This window comes from Clupea harengus, chromosome 1, assembly GCF_900700415.2.
Source record: "Clupea harengus chromosome 1, Ch_v2.0.2, whole genome shotgun sequence".
NCBI classification, from domain to species: domain Eukaryota; kingdom Metazoa; phylum Chordata; class Actinopteri; order Clupeiformes; family Clupeidae; genus Clupea; species Clupea harengus.
The window spans coordinates 31,637,820-31,660,282 of NC_045152.1; the positions used below are offsets into that span (position 1 = coordinate 31,637,820).

At 47.0% G+C, this 22,463-nt stretch overlaps 1 protein-coding gene across 1 annotated transcript in view; it reads left to right on the top strand.

Annotated features, from left to right (window-relative positions):
• Positions 1–21,367, top strand: part of tbcd (tubulin folding cofactor D) — a 33,084-nt gene extending 11,717 nt beyond the window's left edge. The window contains exons 15-39 of the mRNA XM_031576353.1: positions 4,295–4,352; positions 4,454–4,483; positions 5,006–5,091; positions 6,217–6,297; positions 6,436–6,509; positions 6,737–6,854; positions 7,454–7,514; positions 7,753–7,775; positions 8,181–8,212; positions 8,414–8,476; positions 8,804–8,880; positions 9,930–10,011; positions 10,496–10,614; positions 11,693–11,784; positions 12,132–12,272; positions 13,083–13,166; positions 14,062–14,220; positions 14,920–15,058; positions 18,678–18,799; positions 18,980–19,057; positions 19,232–19,321; positions 19,495–19,582; positions 20,225–20,334; positions 20,602–20,686; positions 21,177–21,367. Coding sequence (XP_031432213.1) covers positions 4,295–4,352; positions 4,454–4,483; positions 5,006–5,091; positions 6,217–6,297; positions 6,436–6,509; positions 6,737–6,854; positions 7,454–7,514; positions 7,753–7,775; positions 8,181–8,212; positions 8,414–8,476; positions 8,804–8,880; positions 9,930–10,011; positions 10,496–10,614; positions 11,693–11,784; positions 12,132–12,272; positions 13,083–13,166; positions 14,062–14,220; positions 14,920–15,058; positions 18,678–18,799; positions 18,980–19,057; positions 19,232–19,321; positions 19,495–19,582; positions 20,225–20,334; positions 20,602–20,686; positions 21,177–21,191 — 2,107 coding nt within the window. The 3' untranslated portion in view covers positions 21,192–21,367. The remainder of the gene's footprint in view (positions 1–4,294; positions 4,353–4,453; positions 4,484–5,005; positions 5,092–6,216; positions 6,298–6,435; positions 6,510–6,736; positions 6,855–7,453; positions 7,515–7,752; positions 7,776–8,180; positions 8,213–8,413; positions 8,477–8,803; positions 8,881–9,929; positions 10,012–10,495; positions 10,615–11,692; positions 11,785–12,131; positions 12,273–13,082; positions 13,167–14,061; positions 14,221–14,919; positions 15,059–18,677; positions 18,800–18,979; positions 19,058–19,231; positions 19,322–19,494; positions 19,583–20,224; positions 20,335–20,601; positions 20,687–21,176) is intronic.
• The last annotated feature ends 1,096 nt before the right edge of the window (positions 21,368–22,463 follow it).

Sequence of the window (22,463 nt, forward strand, 5' to 3'; positions counted from 1 at the left end):
TCATCTTGAGAAACAAACATTTCTTTGTGCATTTTAATTTTGCCTGTCGCCGCCAAACTTGACAAGTTGTGTACTTCAAATGCATGAAGAGTATGAACAGTTAGCCATCATGACACTGTCAATATGTGCGCTTCAAATGCATGAAGAGTATGAACAGTTAGCCATCCCCTCCCCTGCGAATTAATCATTTGTGAACGTCACACCATTACTTCCAAGCTGTTACTTCAACTTGTATACGTCAAACATACTCTGTTAAATGTCGTTTTGTTGGATATTTTTTCATATTTCAACATTCATTTGTTTGTATACAACCAAATATGGTAAACCGTCTGTGGCTAGAAAATACTCTAAAAGCGGATGATTTTTGCTAATGTCATGGTTTTATTTCACTGCCTCTACTTTTTTTATATTTTAGGCCAACATTTGTTATCATCTGACAAACCCAGTTGATATATTAGGCCTTAAACAACACATTTATGCCACAATCTCAAAACCAACTAGATAGTGTATTTTCATCAATGTTCAGACTTCAACTGCCTGTATCTCAACATTATGAGTCACAACTTATGCCAGGTTTTACTGTGGCAGGTAACATATTATATAATTGTATTATTGTATAAGGAATATGTTTTATAATATGTGACTTTTTTTCATGCTGGGCTATTCTTCGCAACTCTCCAAAATGAATGCTCAAACAGACCATCACTACAAGCACTAACATTATTCTTGAGATCTAATCTTAAATCATCACAAGGCTCTCTGTTGGAGAGTAACTAAAAGAACATTCGACTTGGGTGGCTCTGTTGACCCATCCAGAACCATTCTGACAGTCGCTGTGGATCACGTCTGTTCTCTTAGATCAGGACAACCGAATGAATTACTGTGTGTCAAGCGTAGCCCAAATCCACAGCCCTCATATATATATAACAGGGTCTTCTCTTGTGTGAACTTGTTTTTGGTGGATACTTCAGTTGGACACTGCCCTGTCTGTTTACATATATATTCTTTACCTCACTTAGTATAGTATGATTGCCACTCTACTGTATTTTTCCAACTATAAACCCCACCGTATATAAACCGCACTACACTATTTTATATAATTTTCTAAAACAAACTTGTGTGTTGACCGCACCTGCGTATTTATTAAGCGTTTATTTAGTGTTATGGTGTGTAGGAATGGACACTAAATGATTTATTCGAATCGTTAATAGATCCCCTGCCAACCACTGATTTAATGTGTTTGAAAAGGGCAAGGGGAGGGGAACTCCACCTCCTTCCTTCACTACATTGGAGTACGCCATTTCTCCACTCATGTCCCAATACCTCTCTGAGGATTGTTTAATGTCTATGGTTGTGATCACTCTGAAGCCAAAACTGCCTTTTATTGGTGAGCTGTTTTTGAGAAGTTAAACTTTGCTTCAGGTTATGCAGCAAATCGTGTTAATTGGCTGCCTAGTTGCTATGCTAGCTAACTAGATAGCTAGCCAGCTAAATTCATCTTTTAAATATCCCTAAATGGCAGAGTTCCATTTGCATGACGTGATGGCTAGTCATCTAGCTGATGTTACAGTCTCCTCAAAATTATAACAGGAAAAGGTAAAAACCATATTAATATTAACAACAGCTCATATTAACACAAGTTCGTTTTAACACGAGTTCATTTTAACACAAGTTCATTTTAACACAAGTTCATATTAACACACGCGACATTCTGCCAGATGTGAAGATGGTTCCCTAAACATGAGCTAGCTAGGATAGTTAAAAAGCTACGATAGGTAGAAACCCTCTGGGTGCCTGTGCAGCTTCATATTAACATGAGTGCATATTCACTTCATATTAAAATTAGTTCATATTACACACGCTAGCAACTACCAACTGAGGGTTCCCTTCTGGCGTGAGAAATCGCGTTGACTAATACATTAATGGATTCGTATGTATAAGGTACCCTAGAAGAGAGCAGTAAAGCTAGACTTCATCATGTGTGCTCTGACTTGGATTAAGAGAAGCCTCCTAGGCTTGTTGTTCTGAAACTCTTGTTTATTACCCTTTAAACTGGTTTTTTAAGCTTCTGGGTGTATCGGCTTATAGCTAGCTGCTGCATGTGTTGTGTTTTTGCCAATTCAAATAATGAGCTGGATGCCAACACTGTCTGCTACAGGGGCAGCCAGTGGCATTGATGATATAGGCAGCTGCCTAGGTTTGAGGGTTGTTGTTTTTTGTTTTGTTCAGAAATGTGCCCTCTCACGATTTAGTGTCACCCTTCTTCTCAGATACTGAGTGATAGCCTGTCAAAATATGTTCACACCACCAGTGTGAAAATGATAGCAGAAAAACTGCAATTGAGGATGGCTTTAATTTGAGTATTGACCATTGTATCAGCATCATTCTTAAAATCTATTTTTATTTTAATTTTTTTGAAGGGGGCGGTGGGGCAGAGTAAAATTTCGCCTAGGGCTTCAACACTGTGAGGGCCGGTCGTGGTCTGCTATACATGTCTGATGAAATAAATTCCAAAGAACAGTAGGAATTCTGTGGGAAGTAGCTTGGCAAAGTTCACCCTGACAACACAGAATCCATACAGATTACTTTTTACTATAGCGCACTCCTGACAACTGATCTGTTTTTAGTTTTTTTTTTTAGAAAAGTTAGTAAAGGTTACATCTTGTCTTCTTTGATTATGATTAATGACTGCTGCTCTTTTCTTACTAAAAGGGTGGTAGGACCTGTTCTCTGGCCAGTGCTGTTGTTTCTTGTTCTGGTGAGCGATCGCCTCAGCTGGCTGCACCTGATACCGATGGTGCAATGCAATGGTGTGCATTGATGGGAACTGGCTGTCGTCAGCCTCTCACTCGCAGATGGAGCCACAGCCCAGTGATGTGCCGCACCTTTGGGCGAGACATGAGGGCCAACCGTCAGAGTGCATGGAGTGCAGTGCAGTGAAGTGCTGTGCTGCCAAAGGCAGCTAGGCTACGCTACGCTAAGCAGTGCGGTATGGCACAGCGTGGCTTGTTCAAGCCTGTAGCTGTCTGACGGTGCAGAGCCCAAACTGCAGAATCAGTTATTCAGATTCGACAAACACCACACACACACACACACACACACCCCTAACTAATGCTCCGCCAGGTTTCGCCTGTGCTGTCGCCAGTTTCGATTGCCGTTTTAGCAGGGAAAGCTCGGACGTGCTCAGTCCTGTTGCGGTTTCATCAGCACCTTGCAGCACTTTCAGCGGAGTGACTCTCCGCCTGTTGTGCCCGGAAGCGATGCATGACAGAGTAATTCTTACATGCGCGCACAGACATCAAAAAACATGCTCAGGTCGTTTGTACACTATTCAGATGACCGCCATGCAGACAAAATCATGGCTAACGCTGTGTAACCGAACTGGTCGTAAGGGTCTGATCCACCTTTGCCCAGTGCACACTGCGACCCCAATGGGTGAGCACAGCAAGACAACTGAGACCACATGGATGCCAGTCTCCGATAAGCATCAGTGGCTATCTTTTGTTTTGTTTTGTTTTTTTGTTCCTTGGGGGCCCATCGAAACTGGTATAGCTGTGTTGAGACCCGCAGGGTGGAGAATCACCGCGGACCTTCCTGGGTGGGTGGCTGCCATGGTGGGAATGCCTCACGGGCACGTTCTCACACACACACACACACACACACACACACACACGTGCACACACACACACAGCCTGTCAACGGAGGAGTGAAAAAATTGAGAGAAAGAATTACAAGAGTTGATGATGATGACCAAGATGGGTTTGAGTGGGTGGCGTGAGACTTGCTAACATTATATCATTAGAGAGTTATTATAAGGGGTGCAGGTTAACGTCTAAAAAGCTGTTTTCAAAAGAGCCCCTTCAGGTTTGACAGTTGTGTGGTAGATCTAAGTGCACAGTAAGTACTTAATGATGCCTGCCAGATAGTGCAACAGGTAATTTCAATCTGTATTTCACATCCTGTTTATCCATGACTGTGAACCTCAGCCTTAAGCAGGTGGGTCCCCCGTTTTGAGCGGGGTTCTGTTCAAGGTTTCTTCCTGTTGAAAGGGAACGTTTCTTCGTCGCCATCGTCACCTAAATGATGGGTTCAGGCCTTGGGCTCTGTAAAGCTTGAGACAATGACAGTTGTTATTGGCGCTATATAAATGATTAGAATTGAATTGAATTGAATTGAATCTATACATTATCCCTAACATATATTGCCTTGATTTGAGATACTAAGATTTGAATGTTTGCAGTGCATGGGCCATGTTTCAGTCCTCTCTAATTGATCTCTTTCTGTCTTTCCTCAGCGCTCTTGTGATCACTGCTTTGTTTGACCGGAATGTGAACTGCCGGAAGGCAGCCTCAGTAAGTGCTGAAATGTATTTGAGGAGATGCAATGCTTCTGTGATTCGATTGCATATTTTGCAGTGTCACAGTTTCTCACCTCCTCTTACCGTCTGTTCCAGGCTGCTTTTCAAGAGAATGTCGGCAGACAGGTGCGTGGAAGAAATACCTTTTTTAAATAACAAAGTTCGTTGGGTTCGCAAATCAAATCAGAGCCATGTTTTCATACACAACACTGATTTCTGAAGACTGAATGTATTGATTGATAGATCCTGCCTGCCCCTGTTTCTGTGTAACTCATAAATCATTACATGAAAGACTCAAGTTTTTAGTTTCAGGCTCTTAGTTCTCTTGTCTGAACATGTCCATTACAAGTGGCACACCAAACCCAACCACTCTCACAGAACCGACTGAGCAGGATTGCTAGATATTGTCTTATACTCCTTCCCCCTCATCTTATTCTCAAAAGTCTGGAATAACCTGCATGTTTCTACTTGGCTAAACGGACACCTGTCAGACAGACTGCCCATGCCACTTTCAGTCAGTCTCTTACATCTAATATTCGTTCATGTTCTTTTTCATTTGGCATGATAAACCCTGGAGTCTTATTATTCTGTTCTTGTAGTCGTGTTCTTGTAGTCGTGTTGACCCAGAGGTTGTTTTCCTTTCCACAGGGCACGTTCCCTCATGGTATAGACATCCTAACAGCAGTAGACTACTTTGCCGTGGGAAACCTAAACAACTGCTACCTGTCCATCAGGTGAGATGGAAACGGAGGTGGGGAAGGAGGGTGGAGACAAGTGAAGCACTTCTCCAGCGACCAGGGGCCTCGTGTACAAAGCCTGTCGTAGAATTCATACTTAAACGTAGCATACGCCCCTGTGTATGAACCAAAAAAATGTAGATGTAGATTTAGATAACAATGTGACATTCTACCTCAGCTCTCGCTGTAAATTACGCTTCAATGTTAGTCTGGTTAACCACATCAGATCGGAACTTTGTGCACCCTGCTGACATACGGATGATCCCGTCCCATCGTGACCGGTCAGCCAGGTCCTTCCTGAATGCCCCTGTTGCCCAGTGTGGTAAGCACTTGTAAGGGAACAGGCAATTGTATGACACAGCATCCCACTTTAAAGACGGACCCAATTCAGCACAGAGTTCAAAGAGGATAGCTCGAGGAAATCTGAAATGCTTGATAAGCTAGTCATCATCAAGGGACAGTAAATCGTTGCCGTCTAGAAATACACATTTCCTTTTAATTCTGCCATTAGCAATACCCTCTAATAAGGCTAAAGCTCATAAACAAGTTCATAATGGTAGTAGTTGCACTGTATAGCTTCTAAGTGTCACCAGCTGACTAAAACCATAAAAATTGTGCCTACGCCAAACATGAAGATGTATCTGACTGTGAAAGATGCCGTACACAACGTTTTTGTGAATACTCAATGTCTGTACATGGGGCCCCAGGACATGCAGGACGTGTGATAACAGCACTCTGACCCATGAGCCACTTTAGTGCCCCCCGCTGATGTTGGGTGTCTGCAGAGGGGTTTAACTCTTAAATGTGTCCATCGGTGTGTAGCTTTCCCTGAATCCATCTCTTCCAAGTCATAAAGTGTGTGATAAAAACAGGCCCAACCAGTTTGGAAATGTCACTGTGTCGCGCCTCGTCGTTTTGTCTCAAAACAAAATAGCAATGCAAAAACTGCTAGCCTAAAGGTACATACTACGGACATCTTTGCAAGACTAATCCATATTTGCATATACGCTTAATCCTTTTATCTTGATCTTAAATGTGCCTATTCCCATCCTGTATCAAGTGCAATGTATGTTATAGGTCAAGACTTTACGACTTATTTTTTGTCTGTTTCTTCCCCCAAAGCGTCTATATTGCAGGATTCCCAGAATACACGCAGCCCATGATAGACCACTTGGTGGCCATGAAGGTCAATCACTGGGATGGGTGAGGAGTTTGGTTTATTATGTACTCACTGTGCTTTATCTAGGATCGCATAGTCGTGTTGTGTCGTGTCGTGTCGTGTCTAAAGGCGCTGCGTTGCTCGTGTGTGTGTGTGTGTGTGTGTGTGTGTGTGCGCTACAGGGCAATCAGAGAGCTCGCCACCAAAGCACTCCATAACCTCACCCCCAAAGCACCAGAGTACATGGCTGAGATGGGTAAGCCTTAACGCTTTCCTTTGTTATGTGGTGTTAGCTCAGAGGCACTGCTTTGTTCTGTTTTTTTTTTATTATTATTGTATGGGTGTATTAATATTGACAGCTTGACAGGCATGTTCTTCATTATTAGCGCATGTCTCTTCTTGAATGTGCCTTGCCTTTTATTTTTCCCACAGTTGGTTGTGTTGGTGTGTGGAGAGTAATGTAGACTTGCATTGTGTTTCCAGTGCTGCCCCAGCTGTTGCCCATGGCAACAGGGATGGATCTGCACTGTCGCCATGGTGCCATTCTGGCCAGTGCTGAGATCACCCATGCTCTCTACAAGCTCAGTTCCCAGAGCAACAGGTGAGCAGCACACACATGTTTAGTGAATGTTCATCAACGCCACGTGAGCTTGTCCACTGACCATGACTGTCCCAGGCTATGTCTGTTCAAGGCCTTATGTTCCTTAAAATAAAACTAATAACTGAAGGCATCTAAGTGAACTGAGTGAACTGCCCCTAGGGTGGAATTGCCCAAGGGAAAAAAGCATACATTCTTCACCTATACAGCATACGTGCACATGCACTTCTGCAGCATGGATACACATGTACCCACATAACATACATAAACATGCAGTATTGCAGTATGCAGCATGCATAGACTTTTCCCCTAAACGTATATCGGTGCAGCATACACACAAATAAAAAGCGTATATCCCAGTCACAGTTGTCTCTTTGTAAAATGTTTGAACTTCCGTGTAGAGGAAATTTCCTTGAATTTCCTCTGAATTCCCTGTGAGGTTTAGACCATACAGAATACATACACATGTGTGCAGTACACACAAACATATAGAGTACCCCAGGCCGGCCGTCCGTCTTGCTCCGAAAGGACAAGATGACCTCCAAACGGCCATGAACCTTACCTGTAGACTAGAGTTAGTGAATTTGCCCCTTTGTCGACAGGCCTGTGACAGAGCTGCTCTCCCCAGACACAGTGGACCGCCTGAGAGGCATTCACCAGAAGGTCAGTGACTCAGTCATTCTTAGTAGTGGGTGTTCCCTCTGGCTCAACTGGTAGAGCAAGGTGTTAACAACACCAAGGTCATGGGGTTTAATACTCCCAAGGAGCACACAAACTGATTAATGTACAGTGCAGTGACACTTCCGATGAATGCAACTGCTAAATGCATACATGTAAAGGCATGTAGCTGGAGCTCACCCGGAGCCCTTTCTGATTTCTGTCTCCCTGCTCTTCTCCTCAGATCTCAGACAAGAAGCAGTACAGGTAAGCAGCCAATCAGCATGGCCGTGACACGGCCCTAATGGGAACAGCCACTGGAAAAGCTGTTCTTGAATGTGTGACGACAGAGGTCGTCGTAGAGGTTGTTGTGGCATTTAAATAGAATAGAAAAGCCTTTATTGTCATTGTATTTATACAACGACATTTTGAGTGCTTCTCCTGTTGGTGTGACGAGGGACAACATATAACACAACAACAACATATAACATAACAATACTACAACTATCCAAAAACAGTAGGAACAGCCCAAAAATATATATACATTAAGAGTAGAACAAAGTGCGGTGGTATGTATGTATGTATGTATGTATGTATGGGTATGTGTGTTTGGTTGAACTCAAGAATGTGTCTCAGGTGTTTTTTTTTTTGGTTTCCTCTGCATTCTTCCAGGGGCTTTGGTGGCGAGCTCATGAGGCCAGCAGGTGTGTTTGTCCGTCTGTCAGTTATAATAAATCACAATTTACATTTACACCTCATCCTCGTGTTCAAATATTTGGTCTGTCAGGTTAAGCATGATGTAAGTCGAAATTAGTGCCTAGTCTGTAATGTACTATACATATTGTAATGTAATGTACCCCATTCTCAGCAAAGAACCCTCCCTCTGCCCTTCTCTCTCCACACAGTATGTGTCTTGATTGAGAAGATGTCTGTCTCCAAGATGCCTTTTACGGGAGATCCAGTCATCTGTAAGTTGATGATGTGCACTAGTTGCTCAAAGACACGGCACTAGCATGCAAGTAGTGTTTGAGTGTGGCTGGCCAAGATCTGTTAGTATGCAGCGTCAAAAGGAGAAGAGTTGTGTGTTTTTAGAATGATGCTGGTTTGTTAGATCTTGTTTGGTTTGGTTTGGTTGAGATTCATTTTATCTTTTTTTAGTATTCAGTCATTTATTAAGCTCCAACTGGTCTGTGTTGTACAGGTCTGTGTTTTTTTTTTGGTTTTAAACGTGAGACGTTTCTGTGCTGATCCCTCTGGTTTGATGTGATGCTGCGTGTCTCTGCTCTTCCGTACAGCGGGGTGGCAGTGGCTGATTGATGACAGCCTGAAGAGCCTGCACCTGTTCTCCAGTGGAGCCAAGCAGGGCATCAAGGTAGTGGAGAGAGAGAGAAGCGGAGACTGCACTGCACTGCGCACCCAAGCCTGATGCTTCTCCCGTCCGTCCGTCTGTCTTTCTCTCTCTTTCTCTCTCTCTCTCTGTCTCTCTCTCTCTCTCTGTCTCTTTCTCTCTCTCTCTCTGTCTCTCTCTCTCTCTCTGTCTCTCTCTCTCTTTCTCTCTCTCTCTCTGTCTGTCTCTCTCTCTCTCTCTCTCTCTCTCTCTCTCTCTGTCTCTTTCTCTCTCTCTGTCTCACTGACACCCCCGTCTCCCGGTGTCAGCTCAGTCTAGACCTGTGACTCTGGCTTCTGGCTTCCAGATCCCTTAGTGTAGAGCTAAGAAACGTGTAGAAGTGTGGAAAACTCTTCTGGCAAGGTTGACACATTTCAACTACGCACATTTCAGAATGGAGTGTGTCTGCTCACACTTGCATGGCAACAATGGTTTGCCACTTCCAGGGATTGCGTCACCTAGATCCTTATGTAAATGGAGGTCCGTCATTCCACTGCAGCGGCCGTGAGGGTAATAGGCCTGAGTTGTAAACACCCATTTGGTGGTGGTATGTTTGGCGCGTGGGTGTAATTATAAAACAAAGAAAATGGGAAAAAACATCACTACCAACCAGCAGCAGTGCAGTGTTAAACACCCGTTTCCTTTATTTTTAGACCTCATTATTCAAGAACTCAACAATATAGGCAGTGTTTTTTTGTTTGTTTTTTTTGGGGGGGGGGGGCTGTTTCAACAAAACAAAAACACATTACATGTATTGTCTGCTCTAACCTAATGTCCTGCTAAGTGTGTATTTCAGGTAGGCTAATTTCTAGTCTGTTTATACAGATGAAATAAACTGAATGCATTTTATGAGTGATGAATATGATGAATAGTTTCACATAGGACAGAGTGGTTTGGGAAAAAAGGGCTTGATTCTGCCTTGATCTCTCTTATCTCCTGACGGCGTTTATGACTGCGAGTGCGGTTGTGCCTCCGGTACTTGGCTGTCCGCCAGCTTGACTCAGTGCTTCCCTTCCACCTGTCTCTGTCTGCAGGAGGCTGCTGTTGCAGCTCTGGCCGCTCTCTGTAATGAGTACTATCAGCTGGAGCCTGGGGTGGCTGACACACACATGCAAGGTATGCGTGTGTGTGCCCGTGTGTCTGCGTGTGTGTGTGTTTGTGTGCGTTTGTATGTGTGTGTGTTTGTGTGCGTGTGTGCGTGCGTGCGTGCGTGTGCGTGTGTGTGTGTGTGTGTGTGTGTATGTGTGTGTGTGTGTGTCTGTGTCTGTGTCTGTGTGTGTGTGCGTGTGCGTGTGCGTGTGCGTGTGCGTGTGCGCGTGCGCGTGTGTGTGCATGTGCAGGTGTACAGACATGTGAGGATACGGTGTGCGTTACTGGCACTATGCAGGCCTGTGTTAATTACAGCTTAAGAGACACTTTCTCTTTTCTGTGGTTTAAGCTTAATTGTGAGTGTGTGTGTTAGAGAGAGAGAGAGATGGTGTGTGTGTGTCTGTGTGTGTGTGTATATGTGTGTGTGTGTGTATTTTTTCATGAATTATTAGTGCTGAGTCTGACTCTCAATACCATGCCTGTGTGTTCTTCTCTCCCCACCTGGATCCAGAGGTTCTGGTGAGCCAGTACATTGAAGCCCTGAAGAGCCCAGAGGTGCTGACCCGATGTGGCTGTGCTCTGGCCCTCGGCTCTCTGCCCAGGTTCATCATCCGCACTAAACTCCAGCAGGTAGGACCGCCTAAGATGACAGATGCCCTAAGAGCTCACTAGTCTCAGGCAGGCAGGTTTACCACAGCACATATAGTATCGAGATTGACAGTTCAAATGGATTTATAGTCTATAGATAGATAGATAGATAGATAGATGGATACTTTATTAAATTTAGGTCATCCAGTAGCTTATACACATATACACTTATACACCTCACCGACATACATACATAAATCACATATACATACACATAGGGAGAACATATATACATACACATAGGGAGAACATTTTCACACAGAGTGTTTCCAGATACAGGAAACCCTATTGTAATGTGCAATGATTTTGACAGTGTCTGTGTCCAGAAGGAAAGTGATCTTGTGCTGCTGGTGTGGATAGTGCAAAAAATATAAATAATGTTCTTGTGCTTGAGAGGATGGGTATTGAAAGATAGTGGTCTTGTGTGTGTGTGTGTGTGTGTGTGTGTGTGTGTGTGTGTGTGTGTGTGTGTGTGTGTGTTATGAAAGTGCAAAGAGCAAAGTGATAGTAGTGCAGAATATGTAAGTGGTAAAGTCTGTGCATGGGGCTGAGATGAGATGAGAAGGGGAGGGCAGACTGAGGTGCAGAGAAGTCCATCTCCCTCCCCCTCCCCTTCTGTGTGGCATTAAAAAGCTGGATGGCCCTGGGGACAAAGGACTTCTTCAGCCTGTCTGATGAGCATGACAGTGACAGGAGTCTGCCACTGAATGTGCTCCTCTGTCTGTTGAGAGAAGCATCTGTATAGAGCATCATGCCACTGCAATAATGACCATCGACTTTGTGAGACCGCAAAAACAACTTAAACCCTCTAGAATCAGAGTAAGACTAATGAAAACTCAACAGCTGAAAATGTTGTCGTCATCATCTCCCTCAGGTTTAGTGGGGGTGTTTATGTCTTGTGTTGACATTTACAGATGAGCATGTTATCAGGTCTTTGCTCACTGGGGGGATTTTAAGGAATGGGGGGAATCTAATGGACTCTCCGTGTGTACATGGAGTTTGAGTTCATGTTTCAATCTCAACCACATGTGTGTGTGTGTGATCCATATGTGTGTTGCAGATCGTGGAGGGTCTTCAGCTGGCCTGTGCGTTCTCCCAGAAGGGTGTGGGCTTCACTGAATCCAGGAGAGACGCAGCCACGGCTTTGGCACGGTTAGTGTCCTCCTCGCCCCCACCATAACCCTTATCTGCATCTTGCAACATGACCTTGCTGCTGGAGTCACAGCCAAAACAAACACAAACACACTCTCTCTCTCTCTCTCTCTCTCTCTCTCTCTCTCTCACACGCACACACACACACACACGCCTAGACCTGCAGGACCAGAATGATGGCATGAGCAAAACCATTTTTGATAAGTGGTTCCTAAGCAACTTGCTGAGCTCCACTCAATTCTATTTTCTCTGTTGTTTCTCTTTCTCTATCCCCACTCTGCCCCCCCCCTCTTTCTCTCTCCCTCTCTCTCCCTCTCTCTGTCCCTCTGTCTGTCTCTCCATGACAGGGTGTGTGTGGCAGTCGGGGTGGACGCTGACGGCTCTCCTGACTGTGTGCTGTGTGCTGGAAACATGCAGCAGGTCTACTCCACGCTTCTGGACTGCATGGGCGACTACAGCACAGACAGCCGAGGAGACGTGGGGTCATGGTCAGTAGTATAACACCCCCACCAAGACACACACACACACACGCACACACACACACACACGCAGGTAGAGGAGTGCCAGAGGTAGCGCTTTCTTTACCCTTACAATCACACACACACACACACACACACACACACACACACACACACACACACAAACTCACTGAGTCCACAGTACACAAACACACCACACACAAACACATTTACACAAGTCCACAGTACACCTGACACAAGCACACACACACACACACACACAGTCAGGCACACACACATTCACACACTCACACATACTCAGAAGCTTATACCTCTACACATATAGAGAGGGTAGAGGAGAGCCCGAGGCGGCGCTTACCTGAGCGCAGGAATGTGGCCGAGCGGACCGGCGCCTCTCCATCTCCGCTCTCCTGGCCACGCATTCCTACCAGCGCTGCAGAGCTTTAGGAGGCCCCGAGGCAGGGTCCTCCACCCCCTGAGCTCCAGAGAGACGGCATGCCGGGGATACTGCCTGCTCTAAACCCGACACGGGGATACACACCCAAAGATTTAGGCTCACACACCTGTTCGTGTTTTGTGTGTGTGTATGTGTATGAGTATGGGTATGTTCGTTTGGGGGTTTTGTGCGTGCGTGTGTGGTTTGTTAGTTTGTTTGTTTGTTTGTGAGTAAGATGTGTGTGTGTTTTTGTGTGTGTGGACAATCGGAAGTTGTGCGGAAGTGTATGTGCTGTTTTGAAGAGCCATGTTGTAACCATAAGTTGTGTGTGTGTGTGTGTGTGTGTGTGTGTGTGTGTGTGTGTGTGTGTGTGTGTGTTTTAGGGTGCGAGCAGCAGCCATGACTAGCCTGATGGAGTTGACCCTGCTGGTAGCCACCTCCGCTCCAGATCTCCTCTCCCCTGACATGTAAGCACTCTTTGTGTGTGTATCTGTGAGTACACATGTGATGTGCATTCGTGTGTGTTTGTGTGTGTGTGTGTGTGAGACATGTAAGCACTCTTTGTGTGTGTATCTGTGAGTATGCATGTGTTGTGCATTCGTGTCAGCTGTTTGTTTGTGGGCGTGTGTGTGTGTCTATTCACGTGTGCATGATGTGTGTGTGTTTGTGTGTGTGTGTGTTTTTGTGTGTGTGTGTGTGCACATGATGTATGTATGTGGGTGTGTGTGTGTGTGTGCACACATGATGTTTGTATGTGTGTGTGTGTTTGTGCACATGATGTATGTATGTGTGTGTGTGTGCACATGATGTGTGTGTGTGTGTGTGTGTGTGTGTGTGTGTGTGTGTGTGTGTGTGTGTGTGTGTGTGTGTGTGTGCACATGATGTATGTTTGTGTGTGTGTGAGAAGGGCCTGTAAACTGTTTGAAGTTTGGGCAAAAAGCACTGAGCTAAGATAAGATAAGTGGAGGAGGAGGAGGAGGAGGAGGAGCGCGCCAGCGTCACGTAGGGATTAGAAAGGGATTAGACCACGCTGATGCATGCCTTCAGGCCAGAACCAACCTAGCAACAAAATGTCACACGGATGCCTTTCATGCCATCATTTTAAATCGGTCGTTAACACAGATTAACCTCCCAGCAGTTAATTTTCTCTTTCTCTCTTCCTCCTCCCTCTTCCCTCTCTCACTTATCTCTCCCTTCCTCTCTGTCCCTCTCTCCCCCTCTTTCCCTCTCTCTCTCTCCCCCCTCCCCTATTGTTTTCTCTCTCTCTCTCGCTCTCTCTCCCTTTTTTTTCTGTCTGTCCCTCTCTCCTCCCCCCCTATTGTCCACTCTCTCTCTCTCCATCTTTGTTTTTCTCCTCCGCAGTATCAAGCGTATGATGTGCTGTCTGGCCCAGCAGTCGGCGGAGAAGATCGACCGCTATCGTGCCCACGCCGGCGCCGTTTTCCTGGGTCTCCTGCACAGCCGCACGCCCGCAGTACCTCACATTCCCCACCAGGAGGAGCTCCTGAGCATCTTCCCTCCGTGAGTCTCTCTCTCTCCACAGGCGGTCTGGCTCTGCCTGCCTGTCTCCTGCGGCGTCTGTTTACACAGTGTGCCCTTGTCCTGGTAGTGCTCGCTCTCGCCCACACACACACACACACTCCCCCTCGCACACACACTGTCTCACGTGGCAGGTAAGGCCAGTGGCATTCTTCTGCCTGAACTGACAGTGGAGCCAGTGGCCACGTTTTGTTTCTGAACATATTCAGTTTCAACGCAAACACTTAGCGGTGTGATCCGAGACCGGTGTAGATTCTCACAGTTTTTAGCATTTTTTGCCTGTTAGCATTGACCTGGTATCGTGTGTGTGTGTGTGTGTGTGTGTGTGTGTGTGTGTGTTAGCATTGACACGGTATCATGTTTAATGCCACGGTTCAGTGGAACGCTAGGGAGCGTCTCTGTGCTTTCTCCAGTCCTGTGACTTTCTTCACTGTAACCCACTGTGAGTCGCCTCTGCCTTATTACCAAAATTGAGAAGTTATTTTCCAGGATATGTGTGTGTGTGAGAGTCAGAGCTGCTTGTGGTCATGATTCAGCAGTGGTGTGTGTGTTTTTTTAGACTTTGACCTACATTGAGACGAAGATCTGTGTGTGTGTGTGTGTGTGTGTGTGTGTGTGTGTGTGTGTGTGTGTGTGTGTGTGTGTGTGTGTGTGTGTGTGTGTGTGTGTGTGTGTGTGCAGGGATGGAGTCAGCTCTCTGAACTGGAATGCAGCATCACAGGCCTTCCCCCACATCACCCAGCTGCTGAAGCTCCCAGCCTACCAGTACCACACACTACTGGGCCTCTCCGTCTCTGTGGGGGGTCTCACTGAGTCCACGGTACGCCATCTCACACACACACACACACACACACACACACACACACACACACCATTGAGTCCAGGGTACGCCATCTCACACTCTCACACACACACACACACACACACCATTGAGTCCAGGGTACGCCATCTCACACACACACACACACACACACACACACACCATTGAGTCCAGGGTACGCCATCTCACACACACACACACACACACACACACACACACACACACACACACACACACCATTGAGTCCAGGGTACGCCATCTCACACTCTCTTACACACACACACAAACTCATTGAGTCCACGGTACGCCATCTCACACTCTCTCAGACACACACACACCATTAAGTCCACGGTACGCCATCTCACACTCTCTCACACACACACACACACACACACACACACCACTGAGTCCACGGTACGCCATCTCACACTCTCTCTCACACACACACACGCACCACTGAGTCCACGGTACGCTATCACACACTTACACACACACACACACACACACCATTGAGTCCACGGTACGCCATTTCACACTCTCACACACACACACACACACACCATTGAGTCCACGGTACGCCATCTCACACTCACTCACACACACACACACCATTGAGTCCATGGTACGCCATCTCACACTCTCTCACACACACACACACACACACCATTGAGTCCACGGTACGCCATTTCACACTCTCACACACACACACACACACACCATTGAGTCCACGGTACGCCATTTCACACTCTCACACACACACACACACACACCATTGAGTCCACGGTACGCCATCTCACACTCTCACACACACACACACTAATTGAGTACACGGTACGCCAGCACATACACATACAGACACACACACACACACACACACACACATAACCACACACACACACACACACATATGAATCAAGTTCACAGTCAGCCAGCTCACCAGAACCATGAGTTTATGACTACACCACAGACACATTCACTTGTGACTACACCACACCTACTTATATATACACACACACACACACACACACACACACACACACACACACACACACATACACATACACATACACACACATACGCACACACACACACACACACACACACACACACATATAACACCACACACACACACGCACACACACACACACACACACACACACACACACACACACACACACACAAAGAAAAACACGCACATACACACACTGAACTAAAACCCAAACTAGCCAAGCTGTCATTGAATGGCAGATTACAGCAAACAAATTGAGCTTTGAAAACTGCATTAAAGCCACACCTCCCTGCAAGCCAAACCAAGCAGTTCATCTATTTCGTACTGCCAAAGAAAAGAGAGGAAGAATCAAGAAAGAAAGACATTTAGAAGAAAAAAAACTAGAACTACAATAAATTGCTCATATTTAATATTCCAGTGGGGACTAAACACTTGACCAAGATTTGCAGCCACTGTAAGGAGAAAAGAAGAAAAAAAAAAGCGATCAAAAACACCCGTCTGGTCCTGGCGCTAAACCCCTCTGGGCTCTGCTACTTATTACACCGAGCAGCAGACCGGCAGCCAGAACTAGACTCCGGAGTCCCTGCTGTCCCAGTGTGGAGTCAGTATAACAGCCAACAATAGGGGGCGCTGTTGCAGCTCTGTGTCCGGACCTGTGAAGGTTATCTGCCAACTTGCAGTGCATGAAGTCAACACTCTGAGGTGGTCAGCGAAGGGTCAGCAGCACGAGGAGTCGCTCATGTGTGGATGTGTAGTATTTTTTTTACTGCATTTATAGCAGGGCACATGAGTGTTATGAATGTAACCAAACCTAATGGTTTTTTTTTCCCAAAAAGTGTGTTTTAAATTAAGCCAGATTGGCTTTGAATTCACATTGTGCATGAAAGCGCTCTGGTTGTTCTCCTACACCTCCCACCTTTTGGGGATGCATCTCAGCCACCCGGTGCAGTTTCTCATCGTGGGGCAGCGGCGGCGGCGGGGTGGGGATGCGGCCGGGGCGGACGCGGTCGCTGTAAAACGGTTCCGACGCAGGCGACCACAACAGAAAACAATGGGGCCCGGCTCCCATTCAGAACAAATTTCTCTGGGAGCGCTGCAGTGGGATTGGCAGCCGGGCCGCACTGATTTGAGGTCATGCGTTTCAGTGATGAATGAGGCTCTGTGGAGCGTGTCGTCTGTGCCACAAGACTCTCTCCCTCCCTCACTCTCTCTCTCTCTCTCTGTCTTTTCTCTCCCTCTCCCCCTGTCACCCTTCCTCTCTCTGTTCCTCTCTCTCTTGTTGCCTCTCCCTCTGTCCTTTACCCCTCATGTTTCTTTCTTTCTCTCTCACCCTTTCTTTTTCTCTCTTCCTCTCTAAACCTCTGAAATACCCCCCCCCACCCCTCTATATCTCTCTCATACCCTCTCCCTATCCCCCTCCATGCCTTTTTCTCTCCCTTTCTCTCCTTCTTGCTCCCTCACTCTGTCTTCCCCCTCACTCCATCCCTCTCTTCTTCTTTTCCCCTCCTCCTCTCCCCCACAATCCAGGCTCTCAGCCCAGTAGATATAGTTCCCCCCCCCCCCCCCCCCCCCACCTCTCTCTCTCACATGCTGAAAGCCAAGCCCCACTAGCATGGCCTGGGCCCTCGTGGGGAGAAGACGTCTGCTCTGATTTGTGGGTGTCGAGGTTATTTTTAACCTCCACTGTTTGTCGACGTAACCAAGAAAAATAAGGTGAGGGCCGCTTAATAGGTGCAGCGGGCTCCGTAAAAACACATGTCGATCTGCCAGCAGAGCCTGTAAAAATTCAAATCCTCTCAGGAGACTCTTCAGCTCCTCATTCACCCCTCCACCACCTCCATCCCTCCATCCCCCTTTCCATTCGGGCCGACGGACCCCACGGAGGTGTCCTGAACCCGGCGGTCTGGAACAAGATGGCGCAGGTCGGTGCCAAAACCGCCCGACAAAAAGGAGCGGTTCCCACGCATTACAAACGACACAGCGCTGATAAAGTGGCCCGCCGGAGGCCGGAAAAACTCAAGTGAAATCTCCGATGCGGCACTGGGCCGCTCCGACGGAGCAACGTCACGTCGTCACCGAGTTCTCCCAACGCTGGGTCTCCTCTCCTCTTCGGAGAGCTCCGCCATCTATCATTGGTGCTCAAGGTCGTTCCTGTAGGTGTTGCAGTCATGTTCAGTGCTCCACTGGGGCGTCTCGTTGCGGACTCTGTTTCCCATCTCTCCCCCTACTTCCCTCCCTCCCTCCCTCGGCCTCGCTGGGACGGAGTTTGGCAGATGGGGCTTCCTGTTTTCAACAAGGTTTTATGGAGCACCAGTGATTTGGGAGGATCTCATCAATGCACCCTGTTGCTCCAGGCCCCTCTGTGTGTGTGTGTGTGTGTGTGTGTGTGTGTCTGTGTGTGTTTGAAGGTAATGACATTCACCTGTTTATATGTTGTTGTGTATTTGTGTGTGAGTGGATGGTAGCCAGTGTTGGTGTGTATGTGTTTGTGTAACCCACGCTATGCAGTGTTTTCATGATATTGTGTGTGTAGTTCATCATTTATTGTGTGTGTGTGTGTGTGTGTGTGTGTGTGTGTATGTATGTGTTTGTCCTCTGGTCTTCCCACAGGTACGCTTCTCCGCTCAGTCCCTGTTCGACCACCTGAAGGGGATCCAGCAGGACGAAGCCGCCCTGGGCCAGTTCAGTGACACACTCCTGCGCATCTTCAAAGACAACCTGCGCAATGACCGGTAGGTCCCTGCTCAAACCTCTTCCCAAAACCTGGGCTAAACATTCAGAACAATCAGCCTCCGAAACACTCAGAACAGTTCAGTCCACTCCAAAAAGTCTAATGACCAGATTTTAGATGCTGTTTATTTTACACATTATTTTAAGTGTCTGACTGGATGTTATTTTGTCTCCATTCACAGGGTATCGGTGCCTTTACTGAAGATGCTGGATCAGATGTTGGCCAACGGCTGCTTCGACCTCTTCACCAACGAGGACAAGTGAGTTCCCCGGCAGCCTATATGACAGTACCACATACTGTTCAAAAACTGCCTGTTGAATACATCCCTTAGTGATTGAAGTTTGGTTAACGGTCAAATTATATTTTGGTATGTTTTGGGGGATTATCAGTAGAATGTGCAGGAGGATTTCTGTGTAATGTGTTTGTCTCCCAGTCATTCGTTCGCTGTGGACCTGCTGGCTCTGTGTAAGGAGGAGATCAAGAGGTCCAAAGACGTCCAGAAGCTGCGCTCCTGTATAACTGTGTAAGTTTCAGTCCACACTCATTCACACCCATGAAGACTGAAGATGGCTTCTTTTCTTTTTTTAACCCTCTGTCTCCCTCTCACCCCGCTCCTCTCCACACACACACACACACACACACACACACACACACACACACACACACACACACACACACACACACACACACACACAGGTACTGTGGGATGATCCAGTTCCAAGGCAGCGTCAGGAAAAGTGTCCTGCTGCAGCTGCTGATGCTGCTGTGTCACTCCTTCCCTGTGGTGAGGATGCTCTCCTCTTCTATTCTATTATCTTCTCCTCTCTTCTTCTCTCTTCTCTTCTCCTCTCTTCTTCTGTCTTCTCTTCTCTTCTCTTCTTCTCTCTTCTCTTCTCTTCTCTACTCAACCTCTCTTCTCCTTCTCTACTCTTTTCTCTCCTCTTCTCCTCCTCTCCTCTCCTCTCCCCTCTTCTCCTCCTCTCCTCTCCCCTCTTCTCCTCCACTTCTCTCCTCTCCCCTCTTCTCCTCCACTTCTCTCCTCTCCTCTCCTCTCCTCTCCTCTCTTCTCCTCTACTTCTCTCCTCTCCTCTCCTCTCCTCATCTCCTCTCCTCTCTCCTCCTCTCTTCTCTCCTCTCTCCTCCTCTCTTCTCTGCTCTCTTCTCTGTCTTGGCCTACAATGGGCTGATGCCCTACAGGCCGACTCATTGAATTAGAAAGGGTTTGATGGACATTCGAGTCGTGTATAAAAATAAAGTATGGCCAAAAAATGCATACTAAGGCTCTAAAAGTCATTGAGGTCCCTATAGGGAAATAGGACGCTCTGTACACAGTGTTTATGTCTATTCTGCCCTTTCTGATTGGGTGGACTGAATCTGCTGATGAGTCCTGACCTGTAGCTCAGTGCCACTGTTTGTCTCTGCACAGATCAGGAAGGCCACCGCCGGCCAGGTGTACGAGATGCTCCTCATCTACGACGACGTGGTGGACCCTGCCGTCCTGGATGATGTCATGACCCTGCTTAGTGACACTAACTGGTGAGGGATGTGTGTCAGAGAGACTTTTTCTGTGCTGGGTGGTTTCTTTGTCAACCCATCTCTCTCTCTCTCTCTCTCTCTCTCTCTCTCTCTCTCTCTCTCTCTCTCTCTCTTATCTGCTACTTATCTGTATGTTAATGTATATGTATGTGTGTGTGTATTTGCTTACATGCATATATGCTTGTGTATGTATATCTATGTTTATTTATTCATATAGATTTTTAAACAAAGTGTCTTTCTCTCTCTCGCTCTCTCTCTCTCCCCCAGGGAGAGTAATCTAGAAACAGTACGCACCCACAGAAATCAGCTCTGTGACTGGCTAGATGTACCCAGACCCACACTATTGGCAAAGGTACAGTAGCTCTTTTGGAGCAGTCAATGGGGGTTTGTGTATGTGTGTGTGTGTGTGTTTAAGTGAAAGGTGTGTGAAGTCCAGATGCTGCATGGCTCATTACTTCCAGGGTAGTGAGCGGAAGAGGTAGGGGTTTCTTTGTGTGTGTGTGTTTGTGTGTGTGTGTGAGCACATGTGCTGGTGTGTTTTTTAGTGTCGTTATTAGGCCCAGATGTGTGTAGGCCTTTTTCTGCCAACTCCCCTCTCTCACCACACGACTCATTCGTGGAACTGATTTAGAAGGGTGGGGAATGGCGGAATCAGAAACAGCCTACACCAAAACTTGAGCTTCATCCAGTTCAATAACAGTTCAAATACACCACTTTGATTTTAATCCCGTTACGCCTTTTTATATTAATGTTTTCTCTTTCTTTCTCTCCTCTGCTACCTTCTGTCCATCTTTCCTTCTCTCTCTCTCTCTCTCTCTCTCTCTCTCTGTGTGTTTGAACAGGGTCCTGCGCAGTAGAGTGGAGTCTTGGTCAGAGAAGTGGTCCGTGGGCGTGATGTAACACTGCAAGCATTGTTGTCTGTCTGTGCTTGTCTGCCTGTCTAGTGGTTGGGTATCCTTCCTTAGATTGTATGAATATGGCTGTCACCATGTTGATCCACCATGTCATGTTTAGAAATAAATCTACACAGAAATTTGGAGTGGTGGTGTTTTTTTTCCCTTACTGTCTAAATGTTTGGCTTTGGCATCTTGTTCCTACTACTTTGCATTCAGCTGCAGTCGCAGACCAAGACCTGGTTGAAAAGCACCAGGGAAATGAGATTACTTCCTTACTACTTACATTCTTACTCTCATAGACACCCCCCCACCCCCTCCCTCAGAAGCCTTATGCAAGTGGAGCCCATATCACAGCCAAAACAAAACACTTCTAGAGAAAACCGCAGAGAGTGAACTTCAGGCTAATCCCTTTTCCTCCTGCCCAGGGGGAAAAGGGTTAGTCTTAGGCTAGCGTTAGCACAGGGAGTTCGGTGCATGGCAGGCGGTGTGGCGTGGTGGTGGCAGTGATAAAACCGGCTTGCGCTGTTGCCACTGTTAAGGTCATTCAAGGTTCCCAGAATCCCCTGGGGCCCCCCCAAGCCTGCAGGTCTGCGAAGGCGCCGCTGTCGTGTCAACCCGACTCGGCCGCAGGAAACGAGGGGACGCGCTACTCGCCGCAAGTCTCGAGTCACACGGGTCTGGCCACAGGGCTCTCTCCGCAACGAGGCTCTGTGAGGGCCCGCCTTTGTCTCTCCCGGGCAGCGCTGCCCAGCGAGGACAAAGCTGCCTTTGTTGCCCGATGGCAGACCTCCCGGGACGGGTCGCATGTCTTGAGGGGAAAAGTCTCTTTCTCCCATTCCTCCTGCACGCTCGGACATGTCTGGCTGGCGATCGGACGTATCGGTCACAGAATGGCAGCCTCAGTTCGAATTTCTGGAAATGAAAGTCAAAAAGAAGAGGAAAACCAAAAGAAAACAAGCCACAGTGAAACAGTTTGGAGGCTTAATTTTGCCTAAATTGGTCATTTGGACCACAACCTTCATCTTAAGATGTCTGTCTGTGTGTTTGTGTGTGTGTGTGTGTGTGTGTGTGTGTGCGCGTCTGTGTGTCTCTGTGTGCGTGTGCGTCTGTGCGTGTGCGTCTGTGTGTGTGTGTGTGCGTCTGTGTGTGTGTGTGCGTGTGTGCCACACTGTCTCCCTGTGTCTTCGGCCTCAGTGAGAAGTATAATGCTACAGTATGTCAGTAATAGCATTA